A 23,050-nucleotide genomic window follows, 5' to 3' on the forward strand; every position below is an offset into this window, starting at 1 on the left:
ACACATAGACATTTTCTCCACTGACAGGAAATACTTTCTAACTTGCATCGACAAGTTCTCTAAGTTTGCTATTGTCCAACCGATCCCCTCAAGAACCATTGTGGATCTGAAGCCAGCTTTAATGCAACTAATGAATTTTTTTCCTAAAGCCGAATCCATTTACTGTGACAATGAACCGTCATTGAATTCAGAGACCATAGTGACTATGCTCGCAAACAACTATGGGGTCAGCATTTCAAATGCACCACCATTGCATAGCATCTCGAATGGACAGGTTGAGCGCTTTCACAGCACTCTGTTAGAGCTAGCCAGATGCCTAAAGATCGATAAAGGCATAAATGACACCGTAGAAGTCATTTTACTGGCTACAACTGAGTACAATAAGTCGATCCATTCGGTCATCGACCAGAGACCAGTTGATGTGGTTCAGGCGCACCCAGATGAGCCACAAGAAAAAATACAAGAAAAGATCAGAAACGCTCAGACGATGCTCAGAGCTAGGGAGAACGCAAATCGGCAGAATAGGGTCTTCGACGTTGGTGACAAAGTTTTGGTCAAGTCCAACCGACGACTCGGAAACAAACTCACACCTTTATGTGATGAGAAGGCCGTGGAAGCAGACCTGGGGACCGAGGTCCTCATTAGAGGGAGGGTGGTCCACAAGGACAACCTAAGGTGACTCCCTTGTTTTTTTTTACACCTTTTTTTTTAAGCCACTAGGCAAACTCGTATAAGTTAGATATAGTTGTTCAACTTACTTTTAGCCACTTGGCATAGTTCTTATAAAACTTTCTTGGTGGTGGGCCTTAAAAATAAAAACAAAAAAATTGCTAAAACAACCTCATTTCACAGGTTTGGATCCATATTACTCCTTTCCTTATCCCTGGCTTCGGCACATGTCATCGACTACTCGCGTGCCAGGTATATTCCCATCGTCGACGGCGAAATCTTGGTATGGGAGAAATACGCCTATATCAGGCACTCGGCAAACCTCTCAGAGTACGCGCGAATGGTGGAAGAGACAGTCAAATTAATTGACATGTTCCCGCTATCCCACATGAAAAAACTTCTAAGTGTGGACACGGCACATCTACAAGACCTATTGGAGGCGTTAGGCACACACCATAGAGTCGCCAGGAGCTTAGATTTCCTAGGATCCATACTGAAGGTTGTGGCGGGTACACCCGATGCCGATGATTTAGAGCAGACTAGGTTTACTGAAATGCAATTAATAAATGCCAATAATAGACAAATAGAGATAAACACTAGAATTCAGGACCAGCTTAACCAGTTAACAATCACTGTCAACAAAATTCTCAAGATAGCCAAAAACTCACAAGTCGACACTAGCCATTTATTTGAAACACTACTGTCTAGAAACAGAATGCTAATGATGGAGTTGCAAAATTTAATGCTTGCTATTACTCTTGCAAAGGCTAACATTGTTAGCCCAAACATTTTGGACCACTCAGATTTGAAATCAATTTGGCTAGAGGAACCCACCAACACTCCCATAGGAGATCTTATGTCCGTTGCGTCCGTAAAAGTTCTTCAATCCATTAACGCCATACACTTTATAATTAAATTCCCCGAGATTAAAAGAGCTTGCAGAAAGATCACGATTTATCCTGTCGTCCACAAGAACTTCATAGTGCGATTAGCCGAATGCGATGGAGAAATCCACACACTGCAGAGTTGCGCCGCTTCACCTGGAGCCACATTTTGTCGTCTGGCTTTGGAAAGTTCATGTGCCAAAGAACTCCATGCAGGTGGCACGGCACACTGCGAGATCCAGCCGAGCAACCTGGAAATAATCACCCATGTAGATGACGGAATCATCATCCTCAACGACGGGTCCGCAAGGATTCAGGTGGACAACGGCACTGAGATCCAGGTACAGGGCACGCATCTCATCACGTTCGAAAACCGAGTCGCAATTAACGGGACTCTTTTTTACAATCACAACAACGTACGCAATAGAGTCCCGGGTATTGCCAATTCTCCCTTGCTGAACATCACTGCCACCCAAGATGTCCTCAGCCTCCCTTACCTTCATCGTTTAAATGAACGTAATCTAGAGGTGATACAGCAATTCAAGAAAAACGCCGGAACTGATCAAGCTTATCGTGTGGCATTCATCATTGGAGCCATATGCTGTGCTTTAATCTGCATTGGCCTCACTCTTTGTCGAATCATCGGTGCAAAGAAGTCTGCAAAGCAGTTACGAGAAGTCGTCGCCGGGATTGGGTCGCCCGAGGACGGCCTTATACTTGAAGGGGGAGTAGTTAACAAATAAAACTTAACATAAGGATATTTTACTTGTAAGAGACATTTATAAGTTTCATAAGTTAAGAAACAGCCCTCGCAATTGCGATATAACATAAGTTGTATCAGCGCGCTATAGCTGCAATGGTCAGCAACGGTAACCGGACACTTTTGTTTTGCTGCAAGAGTTTCCGTTATCGCCAAAGATTCTGCTGAGTCGGCTTGCCGACCATGACATTGTGGCGTGATGCGAGTTTTGGCTTAGGTTAAGTGAAATATTCGATGTATTAAGTTTTTAGTTTTGATATACAGCGCTCCTCTGATAAGTCGCTGGAATAAATATCCACTCCGGCACTTGGCCGTAAAAATAATTTGTTTCTTTTTAAGAGGCTCAGTTCGCCTCTCAACATTATTTTAATTAATTTATATAATACTGTTGCTTGGTTTTTCTTAAGATATAAAACTCACCTGCGTGACATTATTCACTTTTTCGAAAAACACAACATGTATTGGCGTGAAAAATTACAACTAAAAAGCTTTTTTTTTTCAAATTACTCTTTTATCTCACTCGCCCTGTAAATATAAAAAGCTTATATGTAATAGTGGATTTTTGGTGAATTTTTGAAAAAAGCTCTTTTTGCGTATGATATATCATACTTTGTCATTAATGGGTTAAATTATACACATCATTAAAAAAAATTCCTGCATGAATCTTTGCGCCGCTCAGTTTCGGAAAAATATTGCGCAAACTTGTAATCGCCTCGTCCTCATGATCCAGTTTTTGAACAAAATTTGATACGACACCGAGCTTAACCCTAGAATACACACCCAGAAAATACCACGTAAACACACACCCGGGATACGTTTGTACCCGGGACCTTATTTTGCCTTATTTTTAATGCTTATTCAACCGATTTCTATGATTTTTTTTAAATGTATATTTTAATATATAACAAGTATTTTGTCTTTTGTTTCACTCGAATATTCCTACTGGTTCCAGCGATATGGGCAAATAAAGTCAGGACATGCAACAGTGGATTTTTGTTTTTGTTGTTGTCCTGATAAATGCAAAACAAAATAATATAATTAATAATAATATATTGTACTTGTAGAGTAACAACGAATACACATTTTGGTTTTTATTTCATTGAAATATTCTACCTGGTTCAAAAGATATGTGCAAAAAGGTCACGCAAGGTATGGGTACGTAGGTAGCAAATACACTGGTATAACTGGTTTTTGTATTTTATATGCAGCTGCAAGGGTTGTTTTCACACGAGGTGTTGTTATAAATGCTGCCTGTTGATATTTTCATTATTGTTTTGGTGCTCAAAAGTGTAAGAAGTGAAAATATAAGTGAAAATAAATATAACTGAAACTATAAATAACTGAATACGAAATGACTTCAAGAAGAAACGAATATTTATCAAGTGCAGCATATAGAAGGTAAAAAATGTAAAATAAGCAACAATGTAAACATATACTAATTTTTTTTATTATGCAGGCTAACTGAGGAACAGCGAGAATCATATATACAATCTTTATTTGATGAAATTTGTGACGATGACGCTCCCTATGACTTTGACTCAGAAGATGAAGAACAAATTCAATTCAATGACATTGAAAGTTTCGCAAAGTGCCGCAGAAGTGTTACCTGATTATGCGGACTATGAGGATGATGAAGAAGACGATGAAGAAGAAGAAGTAGAAGAAAATAATGAATTGCCTGCTAGTGGCGAAAAATTTGTTGCACGTGATGGTACTGAGTGGATGAAAGAACCAAATGTAAGTCGTCAGGTACTCAGACAAAATATTATAAGAGAAAGTTCTGGACCAGCTAGATGCACTGAAATGTTGTCAATAGAGCAAACATTCAAATGTTTCATGAACGTTGAAATGGCTGATATAATTATGCGCCACACAAATAAGTTAGCAAAAGAAACTTATAATGCTTACAACAATGCGCATCCAAACACAACTCCTAAGTCATGGACGCATGTGTCAATAACAGAGCTGTATGCATTTTTTGGCATACTTATTATGACTGGTGCGAACCATAGCAATGGAGAACATGTTCGAGATTTATGGAGCGTCAAAAACTATCCTTTATATCGCGCCACAATGGTCGTTTCTGTTCGATATTGCGGTTCCTAAGATTTGACGATAAAAACACTCGTGCAGCACGCTTACTAACTGATAAAGCAGCACCGATCAGTGAGTTGTGGACGATGATGAACAATAATCTTGCTGCACATTACAAGCCCAGCTCACGCTTGAAGATTGATGAACAATTATTTCCTTACCGTGGACGCACACGGTTTACGCAGTACATACCGTCAAAACCTGCTAAATATGGTGTCAAGGTTTGGTGGATTTGCGATGCCACAAATGCATATCCACTGCATGGACAAATATATACTGGCCAAGCAGAAACTGGTAGGGAAACGAACCAAGGTGAACGAGCGGTAAAGGATTTGTCTGCCAAATACCAAGGAAGTGGCCGAAACATTAAAATGGACAATTTTTTTACGACCTTGCCAGTTGCAGAACTGCTTCTCACCTGGAAACTCACGATCGTTGGAACTTTGCGCAAAAACAAATCATATATTCCTCAAGAAATGAAGCAGAACAAAAACAGGACAATTGGTTCAACGACATTTGGCTTCAAAAATAATGTGACAATGTGCTCTTATGTTCCCAAAAAAAATAAAGCAGTAATTTTGCTTTCGACCATGCATAATGATGCTGAAATATAGCTGACAGTGGGAAACCTGAAATAATTGAATATTATAATCGTACCAAAGGTGGTGTTGATCGAATGGACCAAATGTTTGCGGAATATCCAACACAAAGACAAACAAAACGATGGCCACTAGCGATGTTCTTCAACATGTTGGACATTACAGCTCTTGCAGACTACATTGTCTACGATTTGAATAACCCTATGTTGCCTTGGAGAACAAACAAGCGTAAGCAGATCCTGCGCAGCTTGGCTGAAGCATTGTGTATGCCCATTATTGAAGCCAGAGCCAAGTGACGCGAAATTTTTCGACTAAAATTGCTATTGAAGCATATTTCAACCGACCGCTGGAATCAATGGTGTCAACAGCAGCATCAACATCTGCCGCAGCGCGCACGCCAAAACCTGTGTCCGGATCTTGCTATTTATGTTACGCACAAGAGGAAAAACGCCGTAGAAAAACCAGAAAGCGGTGCGCCAAATGTAAGAAGCTAATGTGTCTTGAACATTCGGTCACATCAACAAATTGCTCTATTTGCCATGATTTTCCTTAGATATAAGATGCATTTTTATAATTTTTATAATAAAAGTCAATAATACAAGGTGTGAAATGAATATTTTTAATTTTTCAAATAAAAAAATAATATAAAAAATGTTTTTTTTTTTTGATTATTATGATGATTTTTACTATTGGGCTACGAAAGTATCCCGGGTGTGTGTTTACGTATATAATGTGTTTGGAAGGCTGTAGCTCCTGAACCAATGGTCCGATCTGGTTCAAATTTTGAATTTGAACTCAAAACTAAATAATCTTCCTAGATCCGAGGTATAGAGGTATAGCGGTTCAAAAGTTACAACACTTCAAAGTTGAAGTGGATACATTTGTACCCGGGTGTGTGTTCTAGGGTTAATCAAAATAACATGAAAAACTCACAATGTACTCACAAAATACCTGCATGAATCTTTGCGTCGCTCAGTTTCGGAAAAATATTGCGCAAACATGCAATCGCCTCGCCCTCACGATCCAGTTTTTAACAAAATTTGATACGACACCGAGCTTAATGTGTAGTGATAGCAAAATGATTTGAGATGGCTGGACTAATGGTAGATTTTCTATACTTTCTACGCCTACTTTGTAGCATGTTCGCGGCTTCCACTTAAATTCAGTGTAATGCTGATCTCTTTTGCGACCTTCCCATGTACACAAAAAGCACTGGTGGGTTGGAAATCCACGCTTAACAGCCATGAGTAATCCGACCACTTTTAGATCGCAGCATATTTTCCAATTATGCTCTTGGTAGTTTATCAGCTGTAATATTAATTCCTTGCCTTCGTATGTTTCTTTGAGGCTGGTGGCATATGCGATCGGGACAGCTGGATGTTTGTTACCGATATGAAGCAGCACTACTTTAAGGCTGTTGACCGATGCATCGATGAAAAGTCGCCACTCCTCTGAAATATGAGGGTAACCAATTTTTTCAAACATCAAATCAATATCACAACAATAAGCCAGGTTTTTTTCCCGATCTTCGTGCAATTTAAAAAATTCGTCATATGGAATACTGCTATGTCGATCACGAGCGGCTGTTATTTTAAAATCATCCGCCACTATATTCCACTGCTTAAAGCGTGATGCAAAGAGTTCGTCTGTTCTCTTTGACAAATTTCCTTCTCGTACTAGGTCGTTGAAGTCGGCTTGCGGTTCTAAATGCGGCAGTGCAGTCCCAAGTTCACTGCGTGTTGGTACAAATTCCGATACTTCTGGTTCCCCGCATCTCGCATTCGATGCAAGAAATGTTGATAGCATTGTTGGTGCTACTGTTGGTTCTCCATCCCTTAATTCGGGAACATCATCAAAAATCTGCATTGAAGCCGCTATACATTCTTCTGGTGAGTACAGAACCGCTGGAATAACCGATTCTACATTAGCGTAGCGAATTTTGTTGCGGCGAAAGTATTGGTACTTGCATAAATTTCTATAGCAATAGTCGCACACGACTACCGCAGTATACCACAAGTAAGGAACATAAGCAGTCTGAATATTTTCTAAAACGAATTAAGCACTGTTTTCGTAATATTTTTAAAATTTTTACTTGGTTCGAATAAGCCACAAACGTAGCAAAAGTTATTTCGAGTCGGGCACTGCATTTTTCGTGAGATGAAATATACAGAAAGACGTTTTCGCCCAACAGAACTTAAAACAATTGTCAAAGTATACGTCTCCTAGTAGCGCAACTGTCAGATGATCGGAACTTCCGGAACTGTAACAAACACACAAACGGCACAGAGTGCGTTGGATGAAACAATAAATTAAAGGTTAATAAGTTGTTTAAAAATTTGGAGTCCCTTCAAGTTATGCCGAAAATTTAGAAAAAAAATTTTTTTTTAGAAAAAAAAAATTCAAGAAAATCTGAGAATTGATAATTTTTTTTTTTTTAATTTTACATAATAAAAACATTTCACGAGTCCGCCTGCAAAAATTCAGCGCGATTGGATCACGGAAAACGTGTTCAAAATTGATCCAAAGTTTTTCACACAGGCGGACTACGAGCTCTATATTTTATACATTAAAAAAAAAAATCTGACGTGTACATGAAAATCGCCGATACACGTTATTTTTATTTATTCTCCCCTTTCCAAAAAAGTATATTTGGTTCATAGGACAGAAAAAAAGGTTTGATGGGGCATGTGAAAAGGTGTTTAGCGTCATGCGGGGTGCCTTCACATGAAGGACATATGTTTAGTATGTCGAGGTCGATTCTGGATAAGTAGGAGTTTAACCTGCTACAGTATCCAGAACGTAATTGTGAAAAGGTTACGCGGGACTCTCGGCGAAACTGGAGCTCTTCGTCTGCAATTGGTGGTGGTTGGACTCCGATAACGGCATTCGGAGGTCGGGAGCTTAAGAAGGTGGTAAGGGTCTCCCGACAAATGTCGTTTATGGCCTGTCTGTACACTGTCCGATCCAGTAACTGTCTGTTTGTTTTGTCTGAGATCTCGTCCACGTGGTTGAGGAAGTGCCTCCTAATATGCCTGGGAGGTGGAAGGAAGCATATGAGCCTCGTCGTGCAGCTGTTGTATGGGGGACATCAGGAGACATTTTGTCGCGGTCCTAATTGCAGTATTTTGGCAGGTCTGGAGCTTCGTCCACTGCGTATCACTGGTTCCAGGCGACCAGACAGGCGCAGCATAGTTTAGAACCAGTCGGCCTATTGCTTTAAAAGTCGATAGCAACATTTCTTTGTCTTTGCCCCAAGTGCTGCCGGCAAGCGACTTGAGGACCTTGTTGCGATTCTGTACTTTCGTTGCAATAGCGGTTGTATGCGCTGAGAAGGAGAGCAAGCTGTCAAAGGCGACTCCCAATATTCTGGGGTTATTTACCTTCGGTATTGGGGTATCATCGACGTGTACCTGAAGTTGCAGCTTGATCTCCTTTGTCCAGGTAGCTAGTCTAGTAGCTAAAATGAGTTGTTTTTGAGTAATGAATTTTTGAGTAACTTTTTGTTTTTTGCAAAATAAAACATTTTCAACTACTTTTTTGCAATTGTTTCTGCATGAAGTCGCTCGTGTAAGTAATTACGATTATTTTGAACCCAGAATTATTAAAATCGGTTCATTTCATTTCTCAAAAAGTACTAAACCGATTGATTTGAACTTTTAATATGTTAGAGTAGACTAGTGGCTCTCGCGGGTAGCAGAATTATAATTTTATAATAAATTTCTCCATTTTTTTTTTAGAGCGAGAACGTGAATAATAAGTAGATAGAAACAATTTTTTTTTTTGTAAATCTGCCACCCCATATAGCGACATATCTCCTGATAAATGATTGACCGATTTTTTTTTTCAGACGTACCTGAGCAGGCCAATCAGTTACGCCAGTGGCATTTGCTACGTCAGGGGAAGCAATTTTATTTATTATTGTCATTGAAAAAAATATTTTGTTTTGTTTTTTGTTAATAAAGAATTGATCCAATGCATAAAAACGATTTTCATTTGATACCGATTGTTTTTCTTCAATTTTCACGTCTCTAGACCAGAAAGGTGCCTTAAGTTATCACTTAGAAATATGAGATCCAAGGTTCTATTCTGAGAGTTAACAATATTATTAATTTGAAATAAATTAACACAAAGAATATTATCAATAAAATATAATTAATGATTTGCAGAAACATTATTTGGTGCGAGAGTAGAGTTAGAGACACTAGTACACCAATTTATCTCACTTAAATTGAAATCACCTAAAATGATTGTCATTTAGATTATTCAAGACTATATATACTATGTTATCAACATGCGCTTTGTACAACTCGAATGAACTTTCAGGCGGCAAACACGAGGCAAGTGAATATAAAGAGCCTAGGGAAGTGGGACAATTTATGCACACGCAGATCTGATCCAACAGGCAGTCACCGTTAATGAGTGGACACAAAAATGCGCTCAAATGACAATTGACAGTAATTAGAACGCCACCACCATGCAAGCGAAAAACATTTAATAAGTTCGGGCCGAGGAACTCACTGTCGTAGAAGCTTATATTAAACCAGGTATCAACAAGAACGAAGATTTCGTAATCAATTGCGCACTAATGCTGCAAACAGTCACCGACGTAAACGCAGTCCCCTGTCAGCTGTTACGATCAAACTAATGAGAGCCCATGTATATTATATGGAAAATTACTTCTCTTCCGTATCGTAGTATCATAGATATTATAGCAAGATTTTTGAAAATTCTTCTCAGGATTGCTCTCTCACCACACAGTGTTGCCAAACATTTCGAAATCATTCATCATAAAATAAACTTGGAAAATTTTAATTTTTGTTAAAATAACTTAAAAACAATGTTGAATAATATTAATTATAGATAAATAACTATTTGCACTTGTTGGTTTTTAGCTTTGGTTTATTAAACAATGAAAAATTGTAACTGATATCAATGGCAAGTTTGTGTAGATACAATCAAACACATACAGAGACAAACCGATGTATTGTGTAAATATGTAACTAAAAGAACGCAGTTGTTCTCTACGGGATAAGTTTTGTTCAATTTTGTGTTCTCTACGGGCTGCGTAAAGGGACTACGATACGTTGGTCAGTGTGCGCACCATGTAAATGAAAGGGGTCGTTGGAAAAAAACAAACTTATGGTCATGGCAATCTATTATTGCGATAAGCCCAGTATACCTCGGAGAGGACTGACTAATTCTTCCCGACGGAATATTCAATAGGCATTTCGCCACTCTCTTTCCATCTTAGGAGGAATGGAGTAAGGGTTTCTCACTATACCACTTCGACACTACAGTTTACACAGATGGTTCTGAAATAGATTGTTGTGTTGGAGCAGGTATGTATTCCCATACACATAAAATGTTCGTTTTCCTAATGCGTTCAGTATCTTCCAGGCAATTGGGGAAGCTTGTAGGTTACTAATCGCAGATTTCTCTTTCAAGGACAATATCACTTTTCTTTCGGATAGCCAAGCTGCAATCCAGACACTGCATTCGGCTGAAACAACCTCTAAACTGGTGGAACTCAGTACAGACACTCTTCAAAATACTTCTGAATCGCGGATTGTAGATGGAGAGACCAAACGACATGCAAAATTAGCAAAACGTTAAGGTCATTACTTCAGCCTCAAACAAACGTCAGCATTAATTAACATGAAACGTCGAGACGCTTGGAGACTCACTGCAGTCATAACTGGAAAAAGGAAACGATTTTCCATTTCCTCTATGAATGCCTTGCGTTATGAAAGGAGAGAATGTCAACCCTGAGCAAACCACTGTTCAAAAGTCGAACAACTGTCTGGCTTAGACATCAAAAACCTAATCAGGTTCTTAAACCGCACAGACTGGATATAGTTATGATGTAAATAACTGTTAAACAAGTTGGTAGCGAGGATGTGGCAACAAAATGGTGGGGAATCGCTAGTTAGATTTTGGATGAATCATCAATTTAACCAACCAACAAATTCTGAAATCCTTAGAGCGCTTAATGCGTCGACAAATTGACTAATTTTTAAGTAAAAACTCCCTGGTCAGTCCGTACCAATCTTCAGGCGTAACAAAAGCCGTATCACTGCGCTTCTTACCGTTTCAGATGATGTTCGAATAAATATTGACAATAACCTTACTAACTTTTCGTGACCATTCCAAGGCTTTTGACAGTATCAATCAATCACAAGCTAATGTGTCTGAAGTAAAAGAAATTATTATTATTAACAATGGCCTGGTCTTGTATTGATATATCTAAAAAACATTTTTACATCAATGTTTATGATAAAATTTTATTAAACAGATCAGCTATACCGTATGTCGATGTACAATAGCTAAAAACCTAGGTGTGCGATTCCATAGACCACTAACGTGGGATAATCATATTTATAGTACAATTGGTAAAGTATACGGAATGCTGAGATCTTTATAGTTAACACAGCACCTAACTCCAAGGCCCACAAGACTGCTCATCGCGAAATCTGGTTTGCTACCAACGCTGTTGTACGGCTGTGAACTCTATGCTAAAGCTGATAGTCAAAGCAAAAAAACTCAATGGGATACATAATAACATTACCAGGTATATATTCTATATAGCATAAAACGGTATGATCACATCTCTCTATGGGCTCGCAAGATAACCTCGATATCACTCGACGACATGTTGAAGTTCAAGAGTCTTATAATACTTCACAAAAGCAGAGCATCCGCATCTCAAAAGTCGTCTTCACATTACTCAATCGTCACGATTACAACAGCTTTTTCACTTGGAATTCACTTCTGTAATATCTGAACGTCAGTTTTTCATCTATACTACTGCCTATAGAACAAACTATCCCTTAAGTTCAGGGTCCTAAAAATACGTTGCACTTTAAAATATCATTACTCAAATACTATGTACAGTAAAGGATAATTTAATCTATTTAATAATTTGTCTCTACTGCGCTAAATTCTTGCATTACTCTTTCTTTTTCTTCAATTCTTTGCCTTCATGAGTAATGTAATTTAATTTTAATTTAATAAATTTTAGATGTTAAGATCAAATTGCGTAAAATTTTTAATTTTTTTATGCCTTACATTGTAATAACATTAGGATCTTGCACAACCTCTCGTTGTTGTGTTATATACCTAGCCTTACCATAAATTCGTGACAAATTTTACAATACATACGCCAAGAACAAATACGCAGAAAAAAGTTCCGTTGTTTTTACTTTTGTTCGCTGTACACTGATTGCATTACATAAGTGTGGTAAAAGTGAGATTTACGAATTGCTGAAACAAACTTAATATTTCGAGAATGTTTGTTTACGGCAAAATCAATCGTTTTTCACAAGCGTCTGAAGTGGCAGACTGAAGTGCAGCCATAAAAACTGTTCGAGAAAGAATTCGCAGAAATCCTCTTAGAAAGCAAAAATTCATTTCCAGGGGTGATCTCCATATGAAAGACTTCCGTCGCTTAACTAGTCATCTTTTGACAACGAGCTTGAAGAAAACTAGACTCGATAGATGTTAGCAGCTTCTTTGGTGGCACGCGGTCAAGGGCCTTGAAAATATTATTTTCACGGATGAAAAAATTTTACTGTTTCACTGTGAAGAAGTTTTTAATACGCAAAACGACAAAATCTATACAAAAACTTCTAAAGGCGCAAAAAATGTTGTTCCAAGGGTTCAGCGAGACCACCACCCAGTCTCCGTCTTGTAAACGCGTTACATCTCTTCATTTCTGCGAAAAAGGGGTTAAGTCCGTGGTTTCAAACAATCATAGGTTCGAGCAGCGACGTCAATATCCATAGAAACCGTGCGTGTTGCAATAGATGAATGGCCTAATTATTTGAAGACTTGTGTAAAAGCATATGGTAACCATTTCGAATGAAAATTTAAATTTGTTTTTAATATTTACATTATTAAATAAAACGAACTTCATTAAAAAAAGTGTTATAATTTCATATCTATAAAGTACTTAATTTGCAACAATACATATGGTAGAAGTAAGTATATACATATATTGTTGCAATGGCAAAGTTTCGCGACCCGACTGGCAACAATAGCGAACGGGATGCCAAAATAATAATATGATGGCGACAGCTTTGATGGCGACAGCAGATAGCGAGACAAAGCACGCTTTCTGGGTCCACCGTTAGATGAGTTAGACGAATATGACAGGACAGACGCTCAAACGAGGTTAATTTAGCTGATTTAACAACAATCGAGTGATCGAACTCAGAGGATTTATTGTATGAGAGTTATTTGAATTTTAGCGTAAGAAAATTCTTAACATTGGTGTCACTAGTGAGATTGTTTAATAAAGTCTTAAGAAAAGTTCACGATTCTTTGTTCCGATTATAAAGTTGGCGAACTCAAGGTTCAGAATATTAAGCGAGAATTGGAACAGCGAGCTTGTTAACAACTGGGAACAAGACAAAGTAACAAGTACGGCTGCGCAAGGCTATGGAGGCAGAGGACGTCGATTTAGGCGTCCAGACAGAAGCTGAGGAGTTATCGGCAAAAATGGCAAAGACAGAACCTACAGGACCATCACCAGGTATAGACATGGGAGTGATTATGGCAGATCTCTTCGCGGTCTTTGCAAACAGAATCGCAAATATCACAGATCTCAGCAGAGATATTATATCACAAATGACAGCGGAGTTGTCGTCGATGATAGATGTGCAGCTGGAGAAACAGGATACGCATATAACCAAATTGGAAGCAGAGAAGACTCAAATAGCGTCGCAACTGGAAACGATTGAGGCTGAGGTAGATGAAGTGAAGACTCGCCTCTGTGAACTACAATTAAATCGTCCGAATATGTTAACCAGTGGTGTCATTCGACGACACTATACCAGTCCTGATATTTAAACTCCAGTTCGAAACAACAGCAACAACAAATCACTGGAGTAGAGCATATAAGGTTGCTGCATTTGTTGCCTCGCCCAAATGCTCCGCCGCCGCAGGCAGTTCCAGAAGCTATCGGGTTAACTACGACAGTCTGATGGCAACAATAGAGACGTTACTGGACGGTTCAACGAATTCGATCATCCACTCAGATTTGACAAATGGTAATGTGGAACCACTGATAGGCTACAGGGTCCAGACAGCTCAAGGAGAGAGAGCTACGATTTCCGGAAAGGTAGTTCGCGAACTTGTTATTGGAGCTTTGTTAGAAGTTCACATATTTTTACTGCCTGAAATCATGGATGAAGTCATAATAAGAGTAGATTTCAAGCTGCTCGGATTTGCCTTGGATTTGGGTAAAAGGGTTCTGTCGGGTCAGAATATGGAGATAACGCTAAGCACCGGGTATGAGCAACGGATTCTGCCAAAATCTGACGCAGTCTTATGGGCTAGTATGGAAGGAGGCGTGGGACAGATTAAGTGTGGGTCATAGAGGCTGCTACGGAGACGACAAACATAATGGTGGGAAGGACACTAGTGAAGACGGAAAAAGACAAGAGGGCTCCAGTAAGAGTAGTAAATAATTTGAATTCACCAGTTATTTTGGCTAAAGGTGCTGTTATAGGGAAATACCGGGCAGTAGAAGCCATAGTAAATTTCGACGGGAAGAAAAACCTCCGATTTCATAAGGAATTGGTTGCAGTAAATAAGAGGGGTAGAGAGGACGAAAGCTAAGAGAGATTGCCTATTCAACTACGATTTTGCAAAGTCTGCCAGCGAAAAACATCGAGTAGATGAAGAAACAAACCAGATAATCCAGGATAATACGTTGAGCTCACCGGTTTTGCTGGTTAAAAAAAAAAGATGGAAGCATCTGATTTTGTGTGGATTATAGAAAGCTGAATGAAGTCACGACAAAGGACAGCTGCTCCTAAGATGTCCCTCTGGACACTTTATCCGGCGCGAAATGGTGGAAATCCGTGGAAATTGAGTATTGCGACCATGACAAGACAGCCTTCAGCATAGAAGATGTGTTGTGGCAGTTTGTTGTGATGCCTTTCGGTTTATGTAACGCACCAGCAACCTTTGATCACCTGATGGAGCATGTGCTGAAGGAACTCCATTGGAAAACGTGTTTGGTCTATCTAGATGACATCATCATCATGGCTAAAATTTTTAGCGACCGTCTGAAAAATTTTGAATTTCCTTTAGCGCATTGCCTCCACGGGCTTACGATTGAATCGGAAGAAGTGGGCCTTGTTCAAAATAGAAGACACGTATCTTGGACATTAGGTGACAACTGAGCGCATCACGGCGGATGAAGAGAAACTAGAAGCAGTAAAATATTGGCCACGATCAAGAAATGTTAACCAAGCGCGAAGTTTCCTAGGACTGTACACGTATTACCGTCGATTTGTTTCAGGTTTCGCAAATGTTGCCCGGAGTCTCAACAATCTCACTAAGAAGTAGCTTCTTTCTACTGCGCTATGTTAGCGTATCCGGTCGCGGAAAAAAAGTTTTTTTGTGGATACAGATGATAGCGCATACGGAATAGGTGGAATACTGTCACAGATCATCATCGGGCAACAAGAAGTAATCGCATACTATAGCAGAGTCCTCGGAAAGCCAGTGACCAGACGAGAACTGTTATCTGCGGTTGAGTGCGTAAAACATTTCCACAACTACTTGTACGCTCAACGATTCCAGTTGAGAACCGAACATCCAGCATTGAGATGATTATTCCAGTTCACGTACAAAGGTTCATTATTTGCGCAACTGGCCATGGATGTGGCGGGTCCGTTTCCAGCAAATAACTCCGGCAACATATGTGCTTGTTGTTATGAACTATCGCCTGCAAGGACCATTTTTGGAAGCGATTTCAGGCTTCCGGTGGGTTTATCGGTGGAAAGAGGTGCCGCTCCTTCGAAAACATTGGGAAACTCTACAGGACGACGTGACAGCAACAAGATAAAGCATAAATTCGACCGTACTGTGAACTCCGAAGGATTCAGCGAAAATAGTTTAGTACTTCCATATAATCCGGAGAGAAAGGGATTTCTCCAAAACTGCAAACTTCCTGGGAAGGTTCATACAAGGTGATTAATAGGTTGAATGATGTTATGTATCGTATACAGCAATGCAAAACTGGACAGGAAAAAGTCAAAGTAGTGCATCTGCAAATATTGGCTCTATTTAGATCGAAAGATTTAGTATCTTATCAGGACGATTATACTTAAGATTACGTGTTGCTTCCCCCATCTGGCGCCCTTAGCCCCTACGGCTAATCAACATGCTGGTACAACAAACCAGCACCATAAATCGAACCTTCACGGTTCCAAGGAGCTCAACAGAGCAACACAACACAACGCTCAGACCGCAACAACAACAGCGCAATGCACAGCAGGATCAACGTACACAACCTCACGCGTCTCTCACGAACCGAATTGCGACCGTCACTCCGAGGAGCTTTAGACTCCTTCAATTTAACTGCAAGTGACTATTGAGTAGGATAGACGAGATAGTCGACTCAATAAGTCCACATGAAATTCCAATAGCTGAGGTCCAAGAAACCAAGCTGAAGCAGCCGTTTTAGCGAATGAGCGTGACCACCTATGCCAGGTTGATCCCGGGTATCCCCGAATAAGGGATCTAAATTTGAAAATTTGGATACTGGTCACCCAACATAAGCGGACGAAGAGCACTTGAAGCCCTGCAACTTGCAGACTGGAACACGAAAAGCAGGTACAGTAGCCCCAAGCGAAACTCGTTCAAAAAAAATTATTAATTATTTTTTCCATAAATCATAAGTAATACAAACGGTTCAAAAAAGTTACTGCATATTTTATTACTACAGTGGTATCAATCAAAAACTAAATAATTAAACTCAATTTTTTAATTCAGTAATAATACATTTTGAGTGAGGTGAAAAAGCTCGACCATTATTTAAAATAAAGTTCATGTAAATATTAATATTTCGTATGTATGCCTTTGTTTCTAATAACCATGTGTAATCTATTTGCCATACTTTTAACGAGCTTTTCACAAAAGCTGGCCTCAATTTTTTGCCATTCGTCCTGAACGATACTCTTCATGTCATCCTTTGAATTTATGCTACGCTGGCGAACTTTCCCATTGAGATAGCACCACAAGCTCTCAATGAGGTTTAAATCTGGACTCTGTGCTAGTGTATCTATGACATGCGCACTATTATATAAAAATCACGATCGCACATTATACGCTTTATGCTTCGGGTTATTGTCCTGATAATGTCCCCTAGACCAAGTTTTCTATACAAAGTGACAATTTTTCTTTTAAAATGTAGACTTCAAAAGTAGAAAGTTGCCAGTTTTTGTGTATTCCGGTATGACGTATGGAACGTATGAGGCACCTTCGTCTCAAATACAAATAAATGGAGAGAATCATTCTTGGATAACTAAATCTTAATGCGAAACACCTTTTCTTATGAGAGCGCTGTCAAAATATGCACAGACGGGGTTTCGTAAGCTGCTACCACAACAATAATACGGGAACTCGCTCGACCAGCCACTTCATCACTGGCGTGGTCCACCGTAAGGACCCTGTCGAACCCGACGAAGCACAACTAAAATGTAGCAATCACCTTTAGCAGTTGTACTTCGTCAGAACCAAAGAGATGCACGAGCTACTTCAGCCCACAAATCATACTGCTTCCTCCGGCCAACAGGTCCAAACTTCGTGCTACCAGCAGGCTAAACAAACTGCCGAACAAAAGTGTGCACTTACTTTCTCCAGCGACGAGGTCCAGGTGGCCATCAGCAAAGCAAAAGTTTCTAAAGCCATTTGCACAGATGGATTAAACATGCTGATTATGAAAAACCTAGGTCAATTGGGAGTAGAGTACCTCACCAGGGTTTTCAACGTGACCATGGCTACTCTCATAATTCCTGATAAGTGGAAATCAGGGAGAGTGGTCACACTACTGAAACCTAAAAATTCGCCAACCAAAGGGAGTTTTATCAGTCAATAACTATCCTTTCCGCAGTAGGGGAGACTCCTGAGAGTCTCCTACTCCCACTCTTCACGAAACACCTGACATGAGAAACACTCCCGCATGAATTCCACCGAGTGCACAGTAATCCCGGGTTTAACCAAAACCGCTCTTACGAGAGGAATGTCCTAGTAGCGTTAGACTTGAAGAATGCTTTCGATACTGTCAGCCACTCCACGCTGCTAGATGATATTATACCGTCGACCCTCCCGCCGGGGTTGGAGAGGCAGACCACGAACTATTTGAATGGTCGGTACTCGTCAGTCATCTTTCGAAACCAAAAATCAGACGAGGAGGATATAGCATGGTGTTCCCCTGGGTGGTGTCCTTTTATTCTTTCTTTTGAACTCTATTTTTAGAAGCTCCCCAAACCACCGAAGGAAGGTTCTCTGGCCCACTATGCTGACGATTGTTCGACAATAGAGTCGGGCAATGACATCCATGGTTTGTGTTCCAAAGTGAACAATTATCTCACCACACTTTCTCGATTTTCCATTCCGAGAAATCGCCAACTTTCCCCCACTAAATCCACGGTTACCCTCTTTACCACTTGGACGAAGGATATGAAATTACAGCTAGAGGTAAAAGTCGACGACATACCAATACCGACAGTAACAACCACAATTTTGGGGGTCATCTTTAATAGTTGGCTCTACTTTTCTACGCATACAACAGCAAATGTTGCTAAGGTCAAAACGGTCCTCACACCGCTAGCTGGCAGTACTTTCGGCAAAGACAAAGAAATGTTGTTGGAGACATGTTGGAGCACTTGGCAGGCCGGTTATTAACTACACAGTGCCTGCCTGGTTACCTGGAACCAGTGATTTGCAGTGGATAAAGCTACAAACCTGTCAGAATACTACTATCAGGTCAGCCACGGGATGTCTCCTGATGTCACCCCTGCAACACATATACACAGTGAGGCATTAAAGCGACGTGTCAAGGAGTACAACAAAGTGCTCAGCCACCAGTTTCTGTTCCTGCTTGAGTGCTACCGCAGGTATCACCCCTGCAGACATTCACTTGAGCCTGAGCCACCTCGCAGGCACGTCAGGTGACATCTCTGTAACTACACTTACAAGACCCAGGACAAAATACATCTTCAACCACTGGACCGGCCAATATACAGACAAACCCTAAACGACATTCATAGAGAGACCCTTACCACATTCCTAAACTCCCGACCCCCGATTGCCGTTATCGAAATCCAATGACCACCTATTGCAGACGAAGAGCATCAGTTTCCTCGCAAGATCCGCGTAACTTCGGCCCAATTGCGTTCTGGATATTGTAACAGGTTAAACTCTAACCTATCCAGAATCGACCCCGACATACTCAATATATTTCCAGCATGTGACGGCACATCGCACGATATTAACCACATCTCGACATGCCCTATTAAACCTACTCATCTAACACCGCTCTCCCTCGATACCTAACTTGTCGAAACAACACTCTTTCTGGGTGTACCGTTAAATGAGTTAGACGAAGACGACCGGTAACTACATCACACCAGTAACTATATCGCACCGCCAGACTGCACCACACAGCGTCATACACACCAAAGAATATGTACACCACACCACTTATCCCTCACACCCCGAAACGTAACCCCTTTTCTGAGAATTTTACCGCTCCTACAACTCCAGTATAACCGATTTCAGAGTAGTATTGCAGATATCAACCTCATCATAAGCCGACATTGTATAATTCTGGCTGCAATTCGAAAATCATAACTATGTACTGACTCAGTATTACTTAGCAACGTTGTCTACAGTGTGTATCGCAATGACCACGCTAAAGTCAACGATGCAAACCCATCCTTCAAATCAATGACGGGAGATACGCGAGCTTTTTCGGCCGGCACTCTGTCTCCATCGGTGGAGGATGACAAACATCATGTAATCGGCATTGATCCCCCACGTAATAAGCACCTATCCTTCGTTAGCCCCACCTCAACTAAACAGCACGTTTTCTAGACCTACTGAAACTCGATATCGAAGAAGATGGCATTACAGCTCTAGGCAGGGTTTAGCACGGTGCTTTAACAATAACAAAAATTTTTTTTATAAATTTAATCGGCATATTGCCTTAAAACTACTTATTGAAAACCCGTTTTATACTTGTATGAAAAACTATAGTTGATAATAATTATAAAGCATTTACCTTTTCACAATTGAATCCGATTGTAGGTACTGTATTTAAATACTGATCAAATTTTAATCTATATAGTGCCGTTGTTTTTCCGGCTGAGTCAAGGCCAAGCATAACAATGTGTAATGTGCCCTGAAAGTTCAAAACATATGAATATTGGTTTGAATTGCATCAAAAGCAAAAATTTAAATGGGAAAGTAATTACCTGCGAGGGTAACGCATCTAAAAAGTTTCCCCCATTTTTCCCCATTGCTGCCCCCATTTCAGAGCAAAATACAAATAATTATATGTGTTGTACGTTTCCGTTGTTCTTACTTCTCACATTTGCTTTTAGTAGGAAACCAACTAGTTATATTCCAGCCTTCCATTTTGGAGACATTTGCGGGTTAAGCTCCGAAAACAATATAATATATACATATTTTAATTCTCATCTGTAAATCAGAAGAAATTTAGCTGAGATTAGAAGTAAAATCAAACACATTTTTTTTATAAATGATTTATCATGATTTAGAACACAAAATAGAGACTTCCTAAGAGGGTTTATTTCAAGGCGAATTTATTACAGGTGATGGCATGAGCATATAACTAAAATCATACATGTTTTGTTTTTGCTTTTTGTACGTGATAGGACATCAAAATTAGCTGTTTATTTTCGAGCCGAATTACTTGAGCAAAGGACATAAGAAAAGTAGAAAACATCCACTATAAATTGTGTCCAGTAAATATTAAGAAGGCTTTGCTCTGATTTATTATTACTGCGATTAGCAAGAAATAACTGAAATGACAATAACAAAGTGTTTAAAATTGTTATTAATTGAAATTGGAGATCAGGTAAAATTCAATTGTCGTGGACATTTTGTGATTTCTTCATATCTTGTAGATACAAATTATATCACCATCAGCAATTTACGAAAAGCACAGCGTGGTCTAATAATTTCAATTTGATTTATGCGTTTGTGGGTTAGACTTTTAGCCATGCAAATTGCTTTAATTTCCCTGAATCAGCATTGCATGATGATCATTGATCCAGCATTGATAACAAAATTCTCTGGCCAATTGTGTATTTTTGTTTGCGTTGTGGTAATGTATATGTAAATGCGGAGTAAGCAAGGGAATACTTACCTCTGCTTTCATTTAGATATTTCCTATGTGCAGCACCGGTTATGAGGATTTTATAAAATTACTTGAAACAAATATTAACTCCAAGTAAATTAAGATTATATGCCGGTGGCATAGCTGCCGAAATTTTTCGATTTTACTTGCGTAAGCATCAAACCAGTTTTGGAGAAAGATATTTTCTACGTTTTCTTTCATTTTGGTATCACTTTTTGGATGCAAAACCAATTCTTACGCTACTTTCACATATTCTTCCTCAAGTTGTACATCAAACTTCAAAAAGCCTCCCTTCGTGAAAGTTTGACAATATGACAGCCGATTTCAACGAACGCATATACCGTAAAGCAAAGTAGACTCAACGTTGAAATTTATATTTATAATATACGTACAGTCTGTGTCAGAAAAAAGGAACCGCGATTATTCATGAAGTATAAAAGATATATATTTAATTTTTTTTCACATGAAAGTATGAACAAAACTGTTGTTGCAATTACTCAATAAGCCGTGTCGTGTTTATCGTTGTCGGGTATAGCCTGGCATCTTCTTCATGCTTTGAACCAGCTTTTCTGCGTAGCTAATCGGCAAACAGGACTAAACTCGACGCACGAGTTAGTTTAGATCGTAAACTGGCCTTCAGACAAGATGCGTTTTCATAGTTCCCCACACATTTTCAAAGGGGTTGGCTTCTGGGGACTGGGAAGGCCAGTCCAATACTGTCACGCCATTTTCTTGTTTTGTTGTTTCTCAATGTGTTTTTCTGGGAGCAGTGGTTTTGATGATGTGGGACGGTAGGATATGTTCGCCTCCTTCAGCCGACGTTCGATGGTGTTGATACTCACATATATTCCCTTTTTAGCCAGAAATGATCGTGCTTGGCGTAGTCACAAAGAAGGGTCCCGCTTAAAAATTTTTACAAGCACTTTATCCTGCTTTTTTGTCGTCACTCGCTTCAAGCCGCGCTCGGAAAAGTCATCAACATATTTGTACACCTTATACCTCTGATTGTATTATACATCACAACAAACGTTTTTAATTACTTTTGTATGTAACTACAGGGTGGGCCACATAACGTTTGCTTTTTGAACCACCTAGTTTTTTGAGAATGGTAACTCAAATGACATGTCAAATGTGTTCATAATTTACTTAAAGGTTTGACATTTACGAAATGGGACGCTATACGCTTGAACAAAATTGGGAAATATTGAAAACCTCTTTCCAAAATGATGAGTCTTCTTCTTCTTTTCTGATTTTCACATCGGTGGCTACGTCAATAAGCAAAATTGTCGGATTTGGGGCTCAGAAAATCCACACGTTACTATAGAGAAGCAAATGCATCCACAACGAGTCACTGTTTGGTGCGGTTTTTGGTCTGGCGGCATCATCGGGACATTTTTTTCGAAAATGAGCGAGGTGCCGCGGTTACAGTAAATGTCGAGCGGTACCGTGACATGCTCAACGAGTTGTTTCCAAAAAGTCAAGAGGATGACATCGACGACCTTTGGTTTCAACAGGACGGTGCAACTTGTCACACTGCCAAAGTTACACCGAACTTTTGGCTACCGTTTTTGAATTCCGATATCAATTGGCCGCCTCTGAACTGTGATTTAAGCCCGTTGGACTATTTTTTGTAGAGAGCCGTTAAGGAAAAATGCTATGCGAACCATCCAGAGACGATTGATGCTTTAAAACACGAAATCGAAGTTGCCATTCATGAAATTGGAGCCCAAACAATCGAAAATGTGCTTAAAAATTGAGTTGATCGAATGGCCTACTGTAAAGCCAGTCGTAGCAGTCATTTGAACGATATTATTTTTCATTCATAAATGACAATGTTCAATCTTCAAAATAAAAAAAAAAGTTTGAA

The 23,050-nt window shown here is 39.6% G+C and overlaps 1 protein-coding gene across 1 annotated transcript in view; it reads right to left on the reverse strand.

Moving 5' to 3' along the window:
- LOC129249781 (ADP-ribosylation factor-like protein 4C) overlaps positions 1-23,050 on the reverse strand; it is a 95,625-nt gene that overhangs the window by 63,345 nt on the left and 9,230 nt on the right. The window contains exons 2-3 of the mRNA XM_054889412.1: positions 20,276-20,501; positions 20,083-20,202 (exon numbers count right to left, since the gene is read on the reverse strand). Coding sequence (XP_054745387.1) covers positions 20,083-20,202; positions 20,276-20,332 — 177 coding nt within the window. The 5' untranslated portion in view covers positions 20,333-20,501. The remainder of the gene's footprint in view (positions 1-20,082; positions 20,203-20,275; positions 20,502-23,050) is intronic.

This window comes from Anastrepha obliqua, chromosome 6, assembly GCF_027943255.1.
Source record: "Anastrepha obliqua isolate idAnaObli1 chromosome 6, idAnaObli1_1.0, whole genome shotgun sequence".
Taxonomy (NCBI): domain Eukaryota; kingdom Metazoa; phylum Arthropoda; class Insecta; order Diptera; family Tephritidae; genus Anastrepha; species Anastrepha obliqua.